Source organism: Eumetopias jubatus, unplaced genomic scaffold (genome assembly GCF_037043125.1).
Source record: "Eumetopias jubatus isolate StellerSeaLion01/CBP00866 unplaced genomic scaffold, mEumJub1_p1.0 scaffold_12, whole genome shotgun sequence".
NCBI lineage: Eukaryota > Metazoa > Chordata > Mammalia > Carnivora > Otariidae > Eumetopias > Eumetopias jubatus.
Genome location: NW_028274818.1, coordinates 37,148,599 through 37,170,608, shown reverse-complemented (window position 1 = coordinate 37,170,608; position 22,010 = coordinate 37,148,599). Strand labels below are relative to the sequence as shown.

Genomic DNA, 22,010 nt, shown 5'->3' with positions numbered 1-22,010 from the left:
CTTCCCATTCGGTCTGCTTAGTTATTGGGGGGATGGCTGTCCTATTTGTTGAGCACCGCTGCCTTCTACATCTCCTTATTGGTTCCTCTTTGGGCATAAATTCTCACATTTGGAGAAATCCATTGTTTAAATAAAGGGCCACAGCAGCTCCCAACAGGTGGCAAAATGGTCTTCCAACTGCCTCTTGGCCATTTCCATAGGATATCTTGACCCATAAGTGGCTCCCCAAGTTCTAGATAGGAGCGGTTGGTTGGAAGGAAGTTTGAAGCTGTGTTTGCACAATATGATCAGTTAAATGTCAGTCGTCCATACCAAAGGAGGGGAGATTGTGAACTCCCAAGACCCATCTCCCCACTCCTTTGCACTGTCACCATCCAGATTTCATTTCAAATTTAGCACATTAAAAACGGGCTATTTCCCCTTAAAATCAGCTCCTCCCTCCACCCTCTCCCCCAGCTTCCTCACTTGTTTAAAGCCATATTTTCCTTATCGGGTTAAAACATTTGAAATATCTTTGTTAAATTCTCCTCCCAGTTTGCACCCTCCCAATTCATCATCAAATCCTATCAGTCCGCCTTTTCTACTGTCTTGGAAACTTCTCTCGTTTCTTTCTATGACTGCCGAACAGAAATAGTAGATGAGGATCCAGCTCTGCAGTTTGGATAGCAAAATGAGAAACACACCACATACAAATGGGAAAAAAAAATAAAAAAACAGAAATAGAAATATTTTTTAAAATGCAAAATAACATGGCTCCAAACTAGCCTTATATATAGATCCTGAGGCACTGGCTAGCACTGCCTTTGTCTTGTAGCAATCCAGAACATGGGGGTTCTTCCTCCATTCTGGAGCTGTGGTAAGGCCTTTGGGGTCCAGCTTAGGTTACTCTGACTCCAGCCACCCCTCCACTTTAGGAACAGGAAATCTTCACTTCCAGATGAACTAATCTCCACTCAGAGCACAGTGTATATGTATGCACTCTAAACTCGGGTTGGCACAATTTATTGAGTATTTCATGGTAACTTAAACATTTTATATATTTATATTTTACCTCCACCTGGCCAGAAGCTCATTCTTCTGTATTCTTAACTGCCCCTCCCCTTCCCCATAGCAACCAACACAGGGTTCAGCTCCTTGTAGCCTATAAATAAAATGTTTGTTAAATCATAGAGCCTTAGAATTTTAGACTGAGAAAGAATCTTGAGTTCCTCTTGCCCAATCCTTTATTTTATGGATGAAGAAACAGGTCTAGAGAGATTAGTTGATTCTCCCAAAGTCACACAGCTTTATAGTGACAAAGCGAGGGCCAGAACCCGGGTTGCTCCTGCTTGACGTCTGTACCCTAAATTGTCCTTAGATAATCAGTGACAGAAATATCTGATGTTACACAAGGTCTCCTAGGGATGGTGCTGAGACGGGTGGTCTGCTTTACTGAAACATTTTTAAAGATTCAGTTCATGCCCCTTGCAGGACCTCTCGGAAGGTCTAACTCAGCTCAGTGTGCAGCAGCCCTCGCTTTATGAATGTGTCGGCTTCATCCCGGGTCTCCCGACAGGAGGGCGCACCCGGGAGCCCCGCACCCACCGGCTCCCCCTCCCTGGCTGCCGTCCGTCACACAGCGGTCAGGGTCTCTGGTCTCTTCTATTGATGCCGGCCGGTGGAGGCCGCGAGAGGGAGGGTCTCAGGCCCCTCGCCGAGGCGGGGGAGGGACGGGGGGAGTGGGTCTTGGCTTTGCGGAGAAAAAATTCAAGAGCAAGCCATTTAGGGAAAGGGACAAAGGTGTATCTAGAAGAAAGGGGCTACTTCATAGATAAAGTAGCGGTCTCTCCTCCCAGGTGAGGAAGAAGACCCCCCCTTTGCCTCTAACGGTTTTGTAAGTTGTTTTTTTTAATTGGCTGACGTATAGAAAGGGGCTTACTGCTTAACTTTATCATTTACACTGAGCGGTGAGTTTTTCTGTTGTCTTAAGGTTGTGGAATTACCCACAGGGAGCAATTTTAAGAATGTCCAGCCTCTATGACTTTTACTGCCAGAGGGAGTCGGGTCTTGTGGTCTTCCATGAGTGGGATCTTGTGACTCTTTTTATGACCTGCTGACTTTTAGGTTAAGGGTCAGCCTAAATACCAAAATGGCTTTACTTTGGTCAACTTGTCTCCCGAGCCTCCCTTCACCACGTGGACTCAGCTCGGAGGATCAAAGTCTGTTTGCTGCCCGGCCCCCGGAGGTGTGCGGGGCGCCGCGAGGACCCGCACGGCCTGAGCAGCGGCCCGGCTACGCCGGGGGAGCCCGCCTGCCCCTCCCCCTCCTGCTGCACGCGGCCCGCGCCCCCTACCCTCCCCCACGACGCCCGCCGCTGCACCCGGCCGCGGCCCCCGGCCCACGCCCGGCTCCTGGAGGGAAAGGCCCCGCCCCCATCTGTTGGAGCCTCGACACCGCCCCCTCCCGCCCCGCCGAGCTTCCACCCAATAGCGAGCGCGGGTGGGCGGAGTGCGGAGGCTGTCGTGAGGGGGTTCTGGCCAATGGGGAAGCGTGCCGGGCCTGGTGGGCGGGGCGTCGAGGCCTTGTCACGCTCGGGTCCGTGTGAAAACGGGGGTTCCGAGTGCAAAGCAAAGTTTTTTTGTAAACCGTCTGCAAAGGCGGGGGGGCGAAGAAGGCGCCGGAGACCGGGCCGAGTGCAGCTGCCGTGGCCGCCGCCTTTTTAGCTCTTCAGGCGTCGGCTTCCCGGTCCGAGCCACAGCTGAAGAGACGAGCGAAGGGAAGACCTGCGCGGAGAGCCCTGCAGATGCTGGGAGCCTTCGTAGCGCGGAGCTGCCCGTCGCCCGCCCCCGCTGCCCGCCTGCTCCTGCTCCTGCTCCGGCTTTTCGTCCCCGGGCTTCGGGAGCCCCAGCGCCCCGCCGCCGCCGCCGCCGCCGCCGCCGCCTCGGCCTCGGCCTCTGCCTCCCCGCTGTGGGTGTGGGGACTGCTGGGGCTGAGCCGGGCCTCCGCGCCGGCTCTGAGCACCGACGCCTGAGGAGCTGCGCGCTGCCGGCCCGCCGGGGACGCCCGCAGGCGCGGGGGCTCGGCGGCTTGACCCCGGACTCGTCCCCGTCCGGCCGCGGAGGCCCTTCAGCGGTTTCCCGAACGGCCCGGTCGGGCGGCGACAGCCCCGCGCCGCCCTTCCGCCTCCGTCGCCGGGTCGCCGGCCGCCGGCGACTCGCCGCCACCGCCAGTGTAGCCGCCGGGCCGCGCACGGAGGGCCCCCTGAGCCGCAGCCATGGGGTGCTGGGGTCGGAACCGGGGCCGGCTGGTGTGCATGCTGATGCTGACCTTCATGTTCATGGTGCTGGAGGTGGTGGTGAGCCGGGTGACCTCGTCGCTGGCGATGCTCTCCGACTCCTTTCACATGCTGTCGGACGTGCTGGCGCTAGTGGTGGCGCTGGTGGCTGAGCGCTTCGCTCGGCGGACCCACGCCACCCAGAAGAACACGTTCGGCTGGATCCGGGCCGAAGTGATGGGGGCTCTGGTGAACGCCATCTTCCTGACCGGCCTCTGCTTCGCCATCCTACTGGAGGCCATCGAGCGCTTCATCGAGCCGCACGAGATGCAGCAGCCGCTGGTGGTCCTCGGGGTCGGCGTGGCCGGGCTGCTGGTCAACGTGATGGGGCTCTGCCTCTTCCACCATCATAGCGGCTTCGGCAACGACTCCGGCCACGGCCACTCGCACGGGGGTCACGGTCACGGCCACGGTCTCCCCAAGGGGGTCCGCGGCAAGAGCAGCCGCACCGGGGACAGCGACGACAACGTGACCCCGGGCGAGCAGAGGCCCGACCAGGAGGAGACCAACACCCTGGTGTCCAATAGCAGCAACTCCAACGGGCTGAAACTGGACCGGTCAGGTGAGGAGAGAGTGGCCACCGCAGGTGGCTGGGTCAGGGGAAGCCCAGACCCTAGCCTGGCCTTGGGCGGGATGGCCCGCACGCCCCCTGGTGCCCGCGCCGCCGCCGCCGCCGCCGCCTCCAGCCCTCCAGGTCCCGCACCCGCGGGGCACACGAGGAAATAGGACCCCTTTCGGCCGGGTGCTAGCACCTGGGGCGCGCGGCTGGAGGTGGCGGTGGGGACTGTGGTTTGGAGAGTGGGCAAAGGGTCGCGAGGTGGCCGTCAGCCCGCTGCAATCCACAGCTGCCCTTGGCCGTCATTAGGAGTAGTCCTTTCGAGAGACTGTCTGATTTTGGTTTTCACAGAATCAGAAGTGCTTCCTAAGTAAATTTCTTGGCCGCCCCCCCTTGGGAAACGGAGATAATCCTCAATTCATCCTCAGTTGTTGGCCATTTGAAACCTTGCCCTGCCCAAGTAGTTCTTGTGCCCTTTAAACAAGTTTCTCAGTATTACCTTCAGAGCCGTCTAGCCATTGACTTTCCTGAGCTCAAAATCCTGGTTAGTGGTTTCTTTTAAGAATGGCAATGTGTATTTCAGTTAATTATCTAAAGTCTGAGCCTGATCCTGCAAATCCTAGATTTAGGACCAGTTTGGTCATGTTTAACATTTCACTTAGGACTTTGCAAAATCATACTAAAATAAAAGTGATGGCAACTTATTCATCTTATTTTTTACTGGATGCTTTTCATTCTAAGTATAATTGCTCTTGAAGGCAATTTGGAAAATGTTGGAAGAAAAGACCTGGGAAAAGGAATCAACCAAAGCCCAACTACCCAGGCTCTAATGACGTTAACAATTTGGTGTATTTCCTTCCAGTTTTTTTTTATTTACATTTATTTGCTTAGTGGTATGATACTACATAGACAACTTGTTCTTTTTTGAAGATTCAGGATATCATGTTAATGAAATTGAACTTGTACACTGAAAAGGTTTAATAAACAATTGAATTTCCCCTCACTCCCACTCTGCAAGGTGTTATTCCAAAGAAAATTAAGCTGCTCTGGTGTGTATACAATAATTCCTTTAAAATATGCGTACATTTGGTTTAAGAACTGGTAGAGTAGATGGAGATCATTTATTTCAACTTTTCCTGAAGTTTATGATTGTTGTTGGGTTTATATTTGATCTGTCAGTTTCTAAACCCTCTCCACCAGGAGATTCTGTGGTTTCTATTCATGATAAAAGTTTGAGTTAGCCACAACACCTTCATGACAAAGAGTAACAGGAGCTGTGGGTCAAATCAGGCCTTTGACCTGACTAGTAGACTTCTCCATAGTTGACTTCTCCATAGTTGCATTAAGTTTGTGGGAGATAGCATTCAATTTTATGTTTTCTTTTTGTATATGCCAAAAAGCATAGCGGAATGTTCACAGCACCCCCACCCCCTCACAGAAAAGATGAACTTTTTTTGGAGGTGGGGAGGGTAGGAGGGTGGTTAGAATAGGGAGGCAATAATCTTCCTAATGACTTGATTTAGCCCTGGCCGTTATGCCCTGGCTTGTTCCCAATACGTTAGTTTATACTAAACGGCCCTGGGCACATTTTTAAATTGCGTTCCATGAAAAATGTTCACCTCTTTCACTAAAATGGAATTAGATGAAGAGGTTTGTGTAAACACTTTAAATGTATTTGATACAGCATTTTTTCTTTCTTTGTAGATCCAGAAAAGTCCAGAAATGATGCGGTGGAAGTACAAGTGAATGGGAATCTTATCAGAGAACCTGACCATGTGGAATTGGAAGATGATGATAAGGCTGGACAACTTAACATGCGTGGAGTTTTTCTGCATGTCTTTGGAGATGCTTTGGGTTCAGTGATTGTAGTAGTAAATGCCTTGGTCTTTTACTTTTCTTGGAAGGGTTGTCCTGAAGGGGAGTTTTGTGTGAATCCATGTACCCCTGACCCCTGCAAAGCATTTGTAGAAATAGTTAATAGTACTCATGCAACAGTTTATGAGGCCGGTCCTTGCTGGGTGCTATATTTAGATCCAACTCTTTGCATTGTAATGGTTTGTATACTTCTTTACACAACTTATCCATTACTTAAGGAATCTGCTCTTATTCTTCTACAAACTGTTCCTAAACAAATTGATATCAAAAATTTGATAAAAGAACTTCGAGATGTTGAAGGAGTTGAGGAAGTTCATGAATTACATGTTTGGCAACTTGCTGGAAGCAGAATCATTGCCACTGCTCACATAAAATGTGAAGACCCGACATCATACATGCAGGTGGCCAAAATCATTAAAGACGTTTTTCATAATCACGGAATTCACGCTACTACCATTCAGCCTGAATTTGCTAGTGTAGGCTCTAAATCAAGTGTAGTCCCATGTGAACTTGCCTGCAGAACTCAGTGTGCTTTGAAGCAATGTTGTGGGACACGGCCACAAGCCCCTTCTGGAAAGGATGCAGAAAAGCCCCCAACAGTTAGCATTTCTTGTCTAGAACTTAGTGACAATCTAGAGAAGAAGCCCAGGAGGACTAAAGTTGAAAGCATCCCTGCTGTTGTGATAGAGATTAAAAAAATGCCAAACAAACAACCTGAATCATCTTTGTGAGTCTTAAGAAAGATGTGATATTTGACTTTTGCTTTAAACTGCAAGAGGAAAAAGACTATTGAAATTCTAAGTTTGCCAAGTAGTGTAATTGAAGTCCTTGTCTGGTCACACAGTTTAATTCTATTTTTGTAAGAACATAATGGGACTGCCTAACAGAGTTCTATATTACAACTTTGTGATTATTAGTGCAGAGTACAGCTATGCTGTAACAGTTTTGGAAAGCCAGTTTTAACACTATGTTACATTTTTGTTCAAAGTAAGTATAAACCTTATATAACAATGACATTTGATTTCCAGTTTTTCCATGGTAAAAAATTAATTAGGGGGATAAATAAATTAAAATTGTTACTGGAATTCTCTGCTTTTCTTTTCCCCCAGTGTTATACTTTGTTTTTTAGAATTATAATCACTCAACTTGAAAAATCATCAACAGGTTTGCTTCCTTCGATGTTTTAGGTAATATTTACTTGCCCTCTGAAATCATTACATAGCATGTTTTTCAGAATGACTCATGGATATTGTTAGGAAAAGTTCATTTTTCTTCTTTACATGGGGTATTTGTAATACTAAAGATCAAGTTACTATCCTGGATTCTATATTGCTGAGTATTACTCTAAATAAACAGTTGAGTTAATTAACAAGTTGAACTACAGTTTACATATAATAGGGCATACGGAGAGTAAGAGCAAGGGAGAAGGTTTACCAAATTAAATATTTAGATTGTTGTAAGTTAGTATTCAGACATTTTTTAAATTATTGGGAGAATTTTAACTCATGTTTTCTTTTACCAAAGTTAGTCTAAAATGTGGACATATTCACCAGCATTACTTTCTCTGAAAGATTGGCATTAGGAACATTGAGCTGAAAGTTTACTTATGAAATATATACAGTAAATATTTTTAAGGATATTAAAGCTAATCTGATAGTTACATGTTAAATGCAAACTTATTCGTGTAATCTTTCAAATTGTAGATATTTAAGCAAAACTTAGAGTCATTTCATGGTGACCAATCGTGAATGGATTCAAATGGAGCTTTTTTCAAGTACAACCAGCAGTTCTTGTGCTTTGCCCGGAGCCATTGACTTAGGTAGGAGAAAAAGGAAATCTAATGGTTAATGCAGTTTGGATATTAAATTCTTAAAAAACAAAGTTAAGGCAAAATTAATGATTAAGATTCTGTAGGTCATCCTGTCTTGACATTGCTCAGATCTTGCAATAGTGGCTTATTTTGTAAGATGCCACAGTATCTACGCAGGAAATTGTTCTTGGTTATTTCATTGTTGCTATGGGTTTCGAATCCATACACAAATATTATTTAAGGATATTTAAGTTATATTTTTCTTGACAGAGAGGGGTTATGCTTTGTGAAGAAACTAGATTTTTGTCCTCATAAGGATGAATATTAATATCAGTTATCATGTATAGCTCTATTTTTCTAGAAATAAGGTATCCTGACTACTTCAGTAACTTTTATAGCTGACTACTTTTGGGATGGCTATCTTTTGGGATTTGAAATAATTCATTGTTTAATGGGTCTTAAGATGAAAGTGTTGGCATTGGACAGTTAACTTTTTAAAGGGATCTTTTGTGGTAGATGGTGTGTTTTTTTTCTAGTATAAGCCTATTGCTGGCAATGGGCCTATTTAAGAACAGCCGATTTTTCCAATGAGAATGAGGTAATTTTAGGAACACAGTTTGTAAGTTCACATGTGCTATAATGGGCCAAAACCATAACCCACCAATTTGCAATACATCTTGATCTTTTAATACTCTTATCTGATAATTGTGTAATTCAATTCCTAAACTGGAAGTTACTTTGAATTTTGCAAAAAAAATTTTTTAAACATGAAATTCGGGAATCTCATGGGTAAACTAGAGAGCTTCAAACTGTACTGTATCACGTACATTCCTGATTCAACACTTAAAACTACAAACCATTTTCTTAAGATCTTAAAACAGTTTATGTTACAGAAACATTTTGGTAATGACACATACAATAGGATAACTGGTAAAATACATTTCAGTGGGGTTTTCTTGACAAATGCTTTATTGGGTCTTTCTTAAAGGTTGTATAATGTATAAGACATCAGCTAAATGAGGATTTTTTTTAATGGTGTATAAGCATGGGACAAGGGCTTTTTTTTTTTTCCCAGAAGTGCTTTGAAGGTAACAGCCTTTAGATTTCAGTTATTTCACTTTTCATAATTTTTAAATTGCTTATACGTAACAAAGTGGTACCATAGAATTCTTTTTTCAAAGGACTTTGTCATAATAGCAAAATCCGTGGGCACTGACTCACCTTTTGAGTTTTAGCAGAGAATTATTTATTTCTTGACAATGCACTTTCTAACCCATTTTTAGCATTATCTTTTAAAAAATGCTTTTATATTTAAATATTGTGGGATTTAAGTGTCATTTCCAAAATAGCTTATTCCTTCCTGAAAGAAAATGAGGGAAATACCCTGAATTTTTAGGAGACTTAAACCCAATATTTAAATATGCTGTTTTATAGCAATGCATCAATTTTAGGAGGTGCATCTCTCCTGCTGGCTCTTTTATATTTGAGCAAGATCAGTGTATTTAGGATATGTGTTTAGAAACTTGTCTGTTGTCTCAGTTTAGTGAAAAGGAGGTGCTGCATGTGCCTGAAATAAAACAACTCCCAATTTTTCCAAGCCAAATGCCGCCTTAGTAAGGAGAGATTTCCTTCTCTGTTGCCACCTTTCAGCTTTTGTGATTGTTTAATAAGGGTTTTTTGAAGGGCATCTGCATTGTAAAAATACGGACTAGAACCTTAAAAAAAAAAAGTCAAAAAAGGGCAAAAACTTTGGTGTATGAATTTTAGCATTTTAGAAATGTTTGACTAACTAAGGTATGTAATTTGAATAGGAAAAATTTCCATCAAGAGCACCTTGGAAAAATCTCAGTAGGTAGAAGACTATGTTAACATGTTTGTATCCTGTATCCTATTAACATGCTCAGTTAATTTTGAATTTTTGAAAGTTTTGAGGGAAAGGGCCTATGGAACGTAATGTGAAGTATTTAGTAGGCTATCTGGTATTAAGTTGAAGATTCTTTTACTGTTTATAAGCAGATATCATTTGAATGATATAAATGTCATTTACCTGCTGTCTTAAGATTTTCACACATATACAAATAGGGAGAATAATTCTACAATATAGAAATATTTATTTTAATAAATACTCAGTTTCAGTTAAGGCATAAAACAGTGTTAAAACTCTTGGGAAGGTGGAGGTTTTCTGGTTGCTTTTTAAATGGAAAACTCAAATACAGTGTTTGGCCATCTGAAACGGGAATTGTAATAGCACTATTTTGATGTAGCTCTACCGATACTATGTGGCGATGCTATTTTGTTTTACTAACAAGCTCTGGAATATTTAGCAGTCATTTTCACTGGCACAAGAGCCTTTTGTATGTCATTCAGTTTAAACTTTTAAACCAAAAATTTTGTGGTCCAGTGTCTTTGGCAAAAAGATGCTGAAGGGAATGTAACATACAATTATTATGTGGCTATATATAAAAAGACACAAATTGCCGTGTTATGGTCCTGCCTTGAAACAGCACAATGAAGTGTATCAATGTATTCTGTGATTCTTTATGAAACTTCCATGTTGTGTTGTTTTGTGTCGACCATAGCCTGTCCTTTGGGCCAGATGTGGCACAGTTAAATGCAATTATCATCTCATTAAATGCAGATGCAGATAAAATGTCCTTTAGTGCTGCAACATTTTACCTAACTTTTTGTATGTTTTATGACTGTGCGTTGTTTTCCAAAGCTGTTCCTACCTCACCATGAGGCTTTATGGATTGTTATGTATTATAAATGTTCTTTATGAGACAGACTACTGTGTTTCTTCTCATTTATTAAAAGTTAAGTAGAAAAATAAACTAATTTTAATATCTATTTCATTGTTTTGTGCATGTGGCCTCCCCTCCTATACTAGGTTGGGTTATGAAGACTAAAGGTGTTTTAAAGGGAAATCGTGACTTAAGTGTTGCTAGGTGTACAGGATGACCAGGTTATAGGATAGTATTGTGGAAGGGAGAAAATGGGCAAAAATTGCAATAGAAATAGAAAGGGTAACACAGCAAAGCCTCACTAACATGAAATATTCAGTGGCTGTGAAATTGTTTTGTTACAAACATTAACATTACATTATGTAATTACAGGTTAACCTGCTTCTGGTTCTTGCTATTTGTAAGCATAGTTACTAACAAGGATTATTAAATACTTTACAATTTCCTTAAAGAACTTGTGCTTCTGGCTAGGAGAGAAGCAGGTAAAAACTGCATAAGAAAAAAAATCACTTGGCAGTAAATGGCAATAGATAAATAGAATTGATAAATCCAGTAATACTCCAAAGAAGGGATGAAGATCTTTGGAAGGATTCATGTAGGTTAAAATTGAAAGGAGGGATGGGGGCTGAGAGGCAAAGGGGCATATAGAATGGAGGACTGAGAATCAAGAGGGTAGGACCTTGTTAAAGAGAAGGTTGAAGGGCGCCTGGGTGGCTCAGTGAGTTAAGCATCTGCCTTCGGCTCAGGTCATGATCCCGGGGTCCTGGGATCCAGTCCCGCGTCGAGCTCCCTGCTCAGTGGGGACCCTGCTTCTCCCTCTCCCTCTGCCTGCAGCTCCCCTTGCTTGTGCTCTCTCCTTGTGTCAAGTGAATAAATAAAATCTTTAAAGAAAAAAAAGGTTGAAGTGCCATGTGCCATGTCAACCAGTTTGAATTTGGTTTTATAGGAATGGAGGAAGCCTTCAGTATTTGGATAAATGAGAAAGTGGAAAAGGATACAGGATAGATTTGGAGTGGCAGACAAAGTGAGAGAGGAAGACAAATCCATTTAGTAGGTAGTCAATGCTAAGGAAATGAACTAGTTCTCAAGTATACGTGCCCACATCTACATATACCACATTTCAGTTGATTCCAAATACATCCTTTTTTTATACTTCAACATTTCTGAAGTCAGAATGCATAGATAGAATCAGTAGTATCTTACAACTGTTGGCCAACTTTCTTATTTGGATGTGTCTTACTATTAAGGATTCAGAAAAGAATTCTCAGGCAATACGGTCTTTCAAGAAGTATTTGCCAACATTCCCTAGAATATAATTTCATGTACTATGCATTGCACATCTGGATGAAAGCTGTTGCTTTTGAATTAGACAAAAATAAAAAGGGACAACGCTTTTTTTTTGAAGAATTTCATAGACATTTCTGTGTCTTCAGAATTGACCATTTTTGCTCCCCCACTGTAGGCTATATAGCCTTTTTTTTTTTAATCAAGGAATTTATGGCACTTTTTTGCATTTGCTTATTTACAAACTTGTTTCACTTTGTTGAACAAACTTTGTTATAACAAACTTTGTTACAAACTTTTAGATCAAACTGTGAGGTCGGAGTGTCTGTATTTCCTCAGGATTTAGCACAGGGACTGGCACACTCTAGGACTTCAAAGGTGTTTGAATGAATATTGAGGAATGGTGGGACTGGAAGAAAAACTTCGTAGCTAAAATACACTGAGCACTGAAGATATAGTAATAATACTATTAATAGCTATAATATTCTGAGCAACTACAAAAATATACTAAGGGACACACCCTTTCATTGAATTCTTACAAACCATTTCATTATTTCATTATTCCCATTTTACAGACCTATTCGGTACCTGACCCGAAGTCATCTAGCTAGTACATGATAGAACTGGAATTCTGCAAAGGGGTCCACCAAGTAGCTTGCTTTCCCATCACTTCAAATCAACAACCAACTTAAGTAGATTCAAAATGAAGAGTTCTCTAACTTTCATCCAAGCAGCAACAGAAAGGCAAAAGAAATGAGGAAAATAGATTTTAAAGCATTTGCTATTTATTTAAAAAAAATCAGGGTAGTCACCACATGAAGAATCAAAACTTTTCTACCTAAGTTATTAGACTTTCTTACATTATGGTTTAATGTCATTTTTGTTTTGAATTATGTGAAGGACAGCAATAACAGTCTTTTTTAGAATTCAGGGCCTCCCCTGGCTTTAATCTAGCCTCGTGGACGACTGTTAATCGTTACAAACTGGTAGTATTTTCACCTAAGCTACCATATAGCCTTGTCTCAGGTATTAGCTGCTTCTGCTAGAACACAAAAACTGTAGCTTACATTTCCTTTAATGCTGAAAACAGTGGCTCTTTTGGGGTAAGAGTAGTAGAGGTGATTGAATGAGGTCAATGTGGATGAGGAGACACAGGCAGAGAACCATCTGCTGCAACAGGGGTGCTGTTAGCATTTGGGTGAAATAATTTGTCTGAGTCCAGGAGTGTCCCATGCACTGAGTTTAGAGAACCTGGCCTCCTTCCACACAAATGCTGGTAGTTCCTGCCCCCCCCCCCCCGACCCCATCAAGACAACCTGTTTTAAATGTCCCCAGGGGAGGCAGAATGGCCCATGGGAAACCATAAAAGCTAACCAGTGAGAACTCCCTCCTCCAGTCTCTCCTACACAATCCAAATGCTACATCTAGTCTCCTCCATTTACACAGACTGGTACCAGAGAGGCTTCCTGTTTTGTTCAAACCTTAGTTTCAGGAACCATGCTTCCCTGCTGCACAGTCACATAGAACGTAAAGTCTAAAGGTGTGATTTCTAAGACTTACAACCATTGATAGGACCAGGTAGACAGGAACTCCTCTGATAGGTTAAGAAGATTGTTCTGCCCCAGAAAGCAATGCAAATGCGGCCACCTGATTTGGTCGTGGAACCCTTGGCTATCTCTTTTGAAGTACAAAGTAAAAATGCGTTTCTGGCAACATAAAAGGGGTTAAAACCAGTGCCTTTTGTTAAAGTGCAAATTAGAATATTCAAATAGAAACAGAATGATTTACGCTATTTTTTTTTCTAATGGTGAAAATGTCTAGGACAATATTGGACAAAACTTATCAGGACTTTTTATGGCCGGAACCAACAGTGACCTTCCATGACACCTCTGGAAGGTGATAGTGATGCAGCAGTGTTTATTGTTAAAGCCGCTGGGTGCTGAGTTTCTACACATTATTCCAAGTCAATGAGCTGAAAAAATTAGGTAGCATATTATGGTAGAATAATGATCCTCTAAAGATGTTCATGCCCTAATCCCCAGAAGCTGTGAATCTGTGACCTTACATGGCAAAAGGACTTTGCAAGTATAATTCGGTTAGGAATCTTGAGATGGGGAGATTATCTTGGATCATCTGCATGGACCAAATATAATCATAAGAGTCCTTAAAGGAGGAGGCAGGAGGGTCAGAGTTAAAAGATAAGATGACAGAAATATGGATGGTAGAAGTAGTGTTGTGGTTAGAGAACCTGGAAGATGCTCCACTGCAGGCTTTGAAAATGGAGGGAGAGGCCGCTAGCCGAGGAAAGCTGATGGCCTCTAGCTGCTGAAAAAGGCAAAGAAACAGATTCTCCCCTAGATCATCTGGAAGGAGTGCGTCTGCTGACACCTGCACCTATTCCATAAGACCCATTTTGGACCTAGGACCTCCAGAACTATAAGGTAATACATTTGTCTTGTTTTAAACCACTAAGTTTGGTAATCTGTTATAGCAATGAAAAATGAATATACATATATCACTGTGTAACTATCATATATACACTAAATTTGTGATTTATTATTTTGCTCTCATTGGAGTTAAATTACAGACTAACTTGTAAATAAAATTTTATGAGAAAAGGGCTAGACACTATAAATGGTGATACAGCTTTTTGTTGTATGCTTCCATAGTAACTGCCATCGGGTAAGTAAGTGAATGGAATGTTGATCTGCAGCATTAACGTGAGAAGGAGACGTTCAGGTTGAACAGGACATACATTTATGTATATATGTCGTCTGAGTTTGTATGTTGAGACACCAAGCTTTAGGGATAAATAATTCCTTAAGGGAACGGGTGGGAGTCCAGACTTGCTCGTGTGTTACCGTGAGACCCAATCTGCGCAAAAGGAGAGCCCGTGGGCAGTGAAATAACGTGGTATGAATTGGAGATGTCATCCCGATGCCACTTGAGGTACCTCTAGAGTGGCATTCAGGACAGCAGCCTCCCCTTTCTGCTCCTTACATTTCCTCCTTTTGTCCCACTTGGGTCTCTCCTCTCTCTTCTCTCTATTCTGCTCTTCCTCAGCCCAACCCCCTTATCAGGCATATGACCTTGGCGGGTTGGATACCCCGTGGAGTTTCAGTTTTCACAGCCGTGGGATGGGACAGTGCATCCTTTATGGGGTCCTTGTGAGGATTACATGGGACAAAAACTAAAATGTATCTAGCACATTCCGTGTTCTGGCCCTGTGCGAAATGTTTAGCCCATGCAATCCTTACAATCCCTTCATGAACTAAATGCTATTATTATCCCCACTTATTTTTTTTTAAGATTTATTTATTTTGAGAGAGAGAGAGCAGGGGGAGGAACAGAGGGAGAGGGAGAGAGAATACCCAAGCAGACTCCCCGCTCAGTGTGGAGCCCGACTCAGGGGTTGATCCCAGGACCCCAAGATCCTCCTCACCTGACCTGACCTGAAGTCGAGAGTCGGACGCTTAACTGACTGCGCCATCCAGGTGTCCACTACCTCCACTTTAAATATGAGAAAACAGGGTGAGAGAATTGAGTGATTTCCATAAACCTGGTGAGTAGGGGAACCAGGACTGAACTCAGCTCTGTCTGGGCAATGTCCGTGCTCTTGGCCATGACATCAGCTCCACGGAGAGTCAGCCCAGTCTCTCATCTCCGGGGAGAGTATGCAGTATGTGAAGCACTTAGCCCTGCAGTCAGACACCCTGGCTTCAGATCCCAGACTCCAAGGCTGTGTGACGCTGGGTAAGACACCTAAACTTTCTGCCTTCGTTTTCTCATCTGCAAAATGAGGATAAGAATAGTATTTCTCTTAGAGTGTTGTTCAAGATTAAGCGAATCGATATAAGTAAAGCACTTTGAACAGTGCCTGCTCCTTATTAAGTGCTCAGGAAATATTAGCCAGTTACTTTATTCTCTTCCTATTTCTTACCTTCTCCCTTCTTTCCATACTTCTCTTCCCCCACCCCCAAACCCAGTTTGTGACACTTAGAGACTTGCTTAATCCCTTTCTTAACTCTTGGCCTTACACCAGTTCTCTTCAGTGATACCACATTTCTCTCTGTCTTTCAAAGTCATTGGACATTTTCCCCCTCGGGTGAATTCTGTAACAAACACCATCTCAGGAGACAGGAGTATCTGGAGGACAAACAGATGATTACCTAGTGATCTGTTCTATGACTGCTCTGGGGGAAGGAGGGAAGGAGGGAAAATGATTCAGCCTCAACACAAGAAGGACAATTCCAAGGATCGCATAGGCCTTGGGAGGAACGGGTGTGAGGAGCGTCTATGGACTGCGGTGTTTGGTGTGGGCTGTCTTCTCTCTCGCTGCAGGGCCTGGTGGCCATCTCTGCTCAGGGCAGAGCTTAGGCCCAATAGTTCTGGGATCTTTCTAGCTGAGATGGGATTTTCTGAAGTCCTTGTGAGGGGCAGTGGTATGGCACAGTGAAAAGGGTCCAGGGTGATTTTCCACTGCACTGGCCCCATCACCTGCAATTCCAGGGAGACACATCCAAAGGAGGTAATGACGTTCACTTCCGCTCTCTTCCTCTTCCCCCCTCCTCCTCTTTCTTCTTTTTAAATCAATGGGTAATATAATTTTCACTTTTTTTTTCCCCCTAACGGGACTGTTTGAGAACCTCTGAGTGTGCAGGCAGTGAGCATGTGGGGTAGGTCTGGTGAGCAAACTCCTGAGTCAGCAGCTCAGGCATTTTTACTGAACAACACGGGTGCTGTGGGGCGCTTGAGCTGCTGTAGAGTTTTCAGCTGTGCTTTCCCACTTTTCATTATTATTCAGCGGCAAGTCACATAAGGAACACCTATTTGAAACAGAAGTTAATGAACAGCAAACAAACAAACAAACAAACAAAACCAATGATTTTGCAGATTTGCTTCAATATCTGCTTCCCTGGATCACTCTGCCATGGTCATTTGGTAACTCTTATTTTATAGAGCATCAGAGTGTCTACCCTCTTCCAAAATCCACAGTACAAAAAAGAAAAGATGATGCTGGTTCCATCCCATGAGGTTTCTCATTTATTGAAAGTCAAGACTGCTCTTGCCCACAGTGTGGGATTTGTGGAGAAGGGCTTGCAAAGAGCAACCTGAAACTTCTCTTACCTCATCGTTTAAAGCACAACACTCGCATTTGTATGTATTAAAAAAAAAAAAAACAGCTAAATTTGTGAAGTGTGTAAATTAGGTTTTGTTAGGTTTTGAAAGCGCTTTTTGTCTAATTCTGATGCCAGAACAACATGGTAATATTTCAACTTGTACTTTAAAACTATATACGTGTATATGTAAATATATGTGTCTACAAATATTTTTTCTTGCTTAAATAAATAAAAGTCAGTCAAACAACTTACACCACTTGTGAAACGGCGAAAAGTTGAAATGCGAGATCACATTGAAAAGAGACTTATAGAACAATTTGAGTGATATATTGATTTAAAGTAAAAATATTGTTTCCTGTAAATCACTTACTCTATGCAAAAGTGACAAAGTACCAGGGCCCGGTGCCAAATAAGATGCTGGCGGTCATGGGGGTGAGATTATGTGCACATGAATGTGAAAGGCTGCAGCAAGTCGCCAGGCTGGGAAGGGCAGAGGTATGGGTTGTCCTGGGTTCTTGGCTGTCCCGGTTCTTTTTTAGGGGCAGGAGCAGTGCTCAGAGACATTGGTCGGGAACAACTCTGCTGAGGACTCGGGCCGGAGGGGAAGTTAAGGGACAGTGTAGGCACCTATGATCCATCAGGGCCCAGCTCTGTATGGACGCAGACCTACTCTACATCTGGTGTGGTGGTCCGTGCATGGGTCCCAGAGACACACAGATGGGGGCTGGAGTCCTGTGACCTGTCCCTTTCCTCTTTATCAGCCTGGGCGCATCACTTTGGTCTGTTTGGGGATAACAGCAGTATATGCTGTATGGGATTGTTGTGAGGATTGAAGGAATAATGCATGTACAGTCCTTGGCACAGGGCCTGGTATTAAATAAATGCTCAGGAAATTATTAGTGGACCTCACTGCAGTCCCAGGAAGCAAATGTTCTCCCTTGATCAACCACAAAATGAGGTTTAGTGAAACTAAGTTTTAATCTAGATTATTATTTTTTTTTAATTTTATTATTTATTTGGTGGGGTGCAGAGAGAGGAGAGAGAAGCCCAAGCAGACTCGGCTCTCACTGAGCCAGACGAGGGGCTCCATCCCACCACCCCGAGATCATGACCTGAGCTGAAACCAGGAGTCCGGCGCTTAACCGACTGAGCCACCCAGGCGCCCCTAGATTAATTATTAAACTAGATTAAGTATTCATCTAGGCTAGGCCTATGATCACATCGGGGCCTCCAAAGCTCTTGATTTTCCCCTGAATGCCACACTTAAACCTTGTGGGGGTTTTATAGGATTTCGCCGTTCTCCTCTGAAGCACAGACTGATTTATTCATTCAACAAGTGCTTATTGAGTGCCCCTCATGCAGCAGTGAGCGCCGGCGCTGTAGCCGTGGGCACAGACCGAAATCCCTGCCCTTGGGAAGTTTACAGTCTAGTCGAGATAAGATAAAGTAGTACAATGTATATTAGATTAGCTAGTGATGGATTCTAAGGAGAAAAAAGAAAGCCAGGAAGAGCACTCGGAGAGTTTGGATGTGTTTGTGTGCCTGTCGGACGGAGGGAGGGTTGCCGTCAATATTTTATTTTATTTTTTAAAATATTTTTATTTATTTATTTGACAGATTGACAGCAAGAGAGGGAACACAAGCAGAGGGAGTGGGAGAGGGAGAAGCATGCTTCCCGCTGAGCAGGGAACCCGATGCGGGGCTCAATCCCAGGACCCTGAGATCATGACCTGAGCCGAAGGCAGACGCTTAACGACTGAGCCACCCAGGTGCCCTGGCCGTCAATATTTTAGATATAAAGGCCAGAAAATCTGAAAGACTGAAAGAGATATTTGAGTAGAGAGCTAAAGGGGATGCAGAAGCCAGTCCCTGGGGTTTCTGGGGAAAGAGACTTCCAGGCAGAGGGAATACAAGGGTAAGACCCTGAGGTGGAGCTGGTCAGCTCCTAGAGGCCAGAAGTGGATGCCCTTGAGGAAAGATCTGTGCTCCTAGAAAGAATTTATTACTTATTTGATCAGGCTGAGAATCAGCTTTCTTCCCCCAAAGCAGGTTTTTCTAACACTTGGACTTCCCTTTAATGAGCTGCCGCCCCTTGGTTGGGTCACTAAAGCCTGGGGTTGAAGCAAGGGGAGGAACAGCGTTGGCTGAGTGGCGGTCTGATTTGTTGTGTAATAGCGGGGACTTCCGAGATGACTCAGCAGGGTTCTGTGCTTGAAAGTCAACCCAGCGGATGAGGACCTCCAGCCCCAAGACTGCCCAGGTCCAGAGGATCCCCCGCAGGGCAAAGGAAGGGAGTCTTTCTCTGAGCCTGATCTTGATGTCATTTAGCTGCCTGAACCGGAGCTTTGAGCAAATGCTTTATCCCTAGAACAGAGATCTTGCCGCTGGATTTTGCCTCCCTGGGACAAAAAAAAAAAAAAAGAGAGAGCCTACTGAATGCGGTGGATGAGAACATGGACTTTGGAACGGGTGAATTGGTTTAAGTGCTGGCTGTGGCAATTATGAGTTCTGTAGCCTTGAGCAAGTGATTGACCTGAAAAATGAGGCTGTTCTTGCTTAAGTCTTAGGAGACTGAGTTCAAGTGCAGTGATGTAGGAAGTGTGCCTAGCACAGTGCTAGCAATTAGTAGAACCTCACTGGATGATCACCACGATTATTCTTACCCTCTTGAGCATTCCCATGCTAGCAAAACAGCCACCTCACTACTCTGTGCAGTTCCTAATCCTTACCCAAATATTTTTTTTTTAAGATTTTATTTATTTATTTGACAGAGAGCACAGCGAGAGAGGGAACACAAGCAGGGGGAGTGGGAGAGGGAGAAGCAGGCTTCCCACAGAGCAGGGAGCCCGATGCGGGGCTCGATCCCAGGACCCTGAGATCATGACCTGAGCCGAAGGCAGACGCTTAACGACTGAGCCACCCAGGCGCCCCTCCTTACCCAAATACTAATAAAATTGTGGCCCCTGTATGTTCAGAATCACAACTGAAAATGGGTGGCAGTTTCTCCATATGCAAAGTAAATGTGCCTTGGAGGAACTAAGGTGGGAGTAGGGGTGAAGCCATATCAGACTAGCTGTTTAAATTCAATCAACTTTTTTTAATTAATTTTTTTTGATGTAGTGTTCCATGATTCATTGTTTGCGTATAACACCCAGTGCTCCATTCAATACGTGCCCTCCTTAATACCCACCACCAGGCTAACCCATCCCCAACACCCCTCCCCTGGAGAACCCTCAGTTTGTTTCTCAGAGTCCACAGTCTCTCATGGTTCGTCTCCCCCTTGATTCCCTCCCCTTATACAGAAGGGGTGGGTGTTTTTTTGCCATCTGACCTTAGAATGTGTTATTCTCCTTGTGCCATTCCTTAGGCTCCTCATTTACAGATGGATTCTGGTGAATAGCAACCTGTTTTGAACGTACCAAGAGAAATCACTACTTAAAAAAAAAAAAAAAACTACATTGTGTGTGTTTTAAGAATGTACATTAACTACCTCCTAAGGGTTCGGTTTGCTCATTTTGTGTTTGCAGAATCGTTTGCTATTCATCAAATATTTCTGTGGAGGGGCGCCTGTGTGGCTCAGTTGTTAGGCGTCTGCCTTCGGCTCAGGTCATGATCCCGGGGTCCTGGGATCGGGCCCCGCATCGGGCTCCCTGCTCTGCCGGAGGCCTGCTTCTCCCTCTCCCATTCCCCCTGCTTGTGTTCCCTCTCTCGCTGTGTCTCTCTCTGTCAAATAAATAAATAAAATCTTTAAAAAAAAGAAAAAAAATATTTCTGTGGATATCTGCAGTTATAGATCCAAAGGGTTTGCACTAGAGTTTTGTTTTCCCCATGTATACAGGGTTTGTAGGGGCTGGAGGGATGGTCATTAGCCTGGGATTTAACTTGTCTTGGGTGAAACCCATGTGGGGCAGTGGAGGTCAATGAGTTAATGCTAGTCACCAGCAATTAAAGGCCTCCAGAGACAAGAATTTGCACTCTAGCTGCCTTCCCCTCTGTCCCAAGGTACCTCTGGTCAGTGTGGCCAAAGCCATCTACTCAGCTCTGGAGTTTTAAAAAATAAACTAATTATTTTTTTAATTAGTAAACTGTAAATGAGGAGCCTAAGGAATCTATATCTATATCTATATCTATATATATGCCTATATAAGGGGAGGAAATCAAGGGGGAGACGAACCATGAGAGACTGTGGACTCTGAGAAACAAACTGCGGGTTCTAGAGGGGAGGGGGGTGGGGGGATGGGTTAGCCTGGTGATGGGTATTAAAGAGGGCACGTACTGCATGGAGCACTGGGTGTTATGCACAAACAATGAATCATGGCACACTACATCAAAAAAATATTTTTTAATTAATAAATTAATTCTTTTGGGCGCCTGGGTGGCTCAGTTGGTTAAGTGACTGCCTTCGGCTCAGGTCATGATCCTGGAGTCCCGGGATCAAGTCCCTCATCAGGCTCCCTGCTCAGCGGGGGGTCTGCTTCTCCCTCTGACCCTCTTCTCTCTCATTCTCTCTCTCAAATAAATAAATAAAATCTTAAAAAAAAATTAATAAATTAATTCTTAATTGCACAATTTATACCCAGATTCATTCTCTTAGTAAACAATTTAAATGATACTGACAAGGCTCAAGGACGTTTCCCTCGATTTTCTAGGAGTTCTTGAAAAAAATAATGGATTTTGAATTTATCAAAGGTTTTCATTTTCTACTGTTCTAATCCTATGGTTTTGTCCTTTGATCTAATCACCATCCCCCTGTAATCCTCAATTTGGTGTGTGTCATTCAAGACCTTTTCCTACGTGCATGTATGTGTGTATATGTATATGTATGTATTGATACCTGTTTTGTGTGCATATATATATGTATTCAATTAATATGGATATCATATTTATATAGGTATTTAAGCCGTATTCATATATATGTGTATGCATATATTATTAACATATAATTAATACCTTTATTAATTTATGCAGGATTATTTTCTGTGGAAGTTGTTTCTCAACTGAATTGGTTTGCAACTTACTTCTTTATGCAAAAATATGCAATTCATAGAGATTTACTTTTTCATTTGGAACTACTACATAGTTTCCACTAGTGATAAGTTTATTTGGTCAGGCTCCTGCTGATGAGTATTTAGGGTGGTCCAGGTTTTCACTCCTGGAGACAATTTTGCAATGAATTATCTTTAACTGCATTTCCTTTTGCACATGGGTCTGCCTTTCTAGGAGGCTGATTTTAAGAAGTGTCATGGGGTATATGCGATTTAAATTTATTAGATACTGCCAAATTGCCCTTCCAAGGGCCAATTTAAATTCC

General features: G+C 43.5%; 1 protein-coding gene across 1 annotated transcript; it reads left to right on the top strand.

Moving 5' to 3' along the window:
• The first annotated feature begins 2,605 nt into the window (after positions 1 to 2,605).
• Positions 2,606 to 10,401, top strand: SLC30A1 (solute carrier family 30 member 1). Its single transcript, XM_028125814.2, has 2 exons — positions 2,606 to 3,875; positions 5,574 to 10,401. The coding sequence occupies exons 1-2, from the start codon at positions 3,254 to 3,256 to the stop codon at positions 6,473 to 6,475; spliced, it is 1,524 nt and encodes a 507-aa protein (XP_027981615.1). The 5' UTR covers positions 2,606 to 3,253; the 3' UTR covers positions 6,476 to 10,401.
• Positions 10,402 to 22,010: the final 11,609 nt, after the last annotated feature.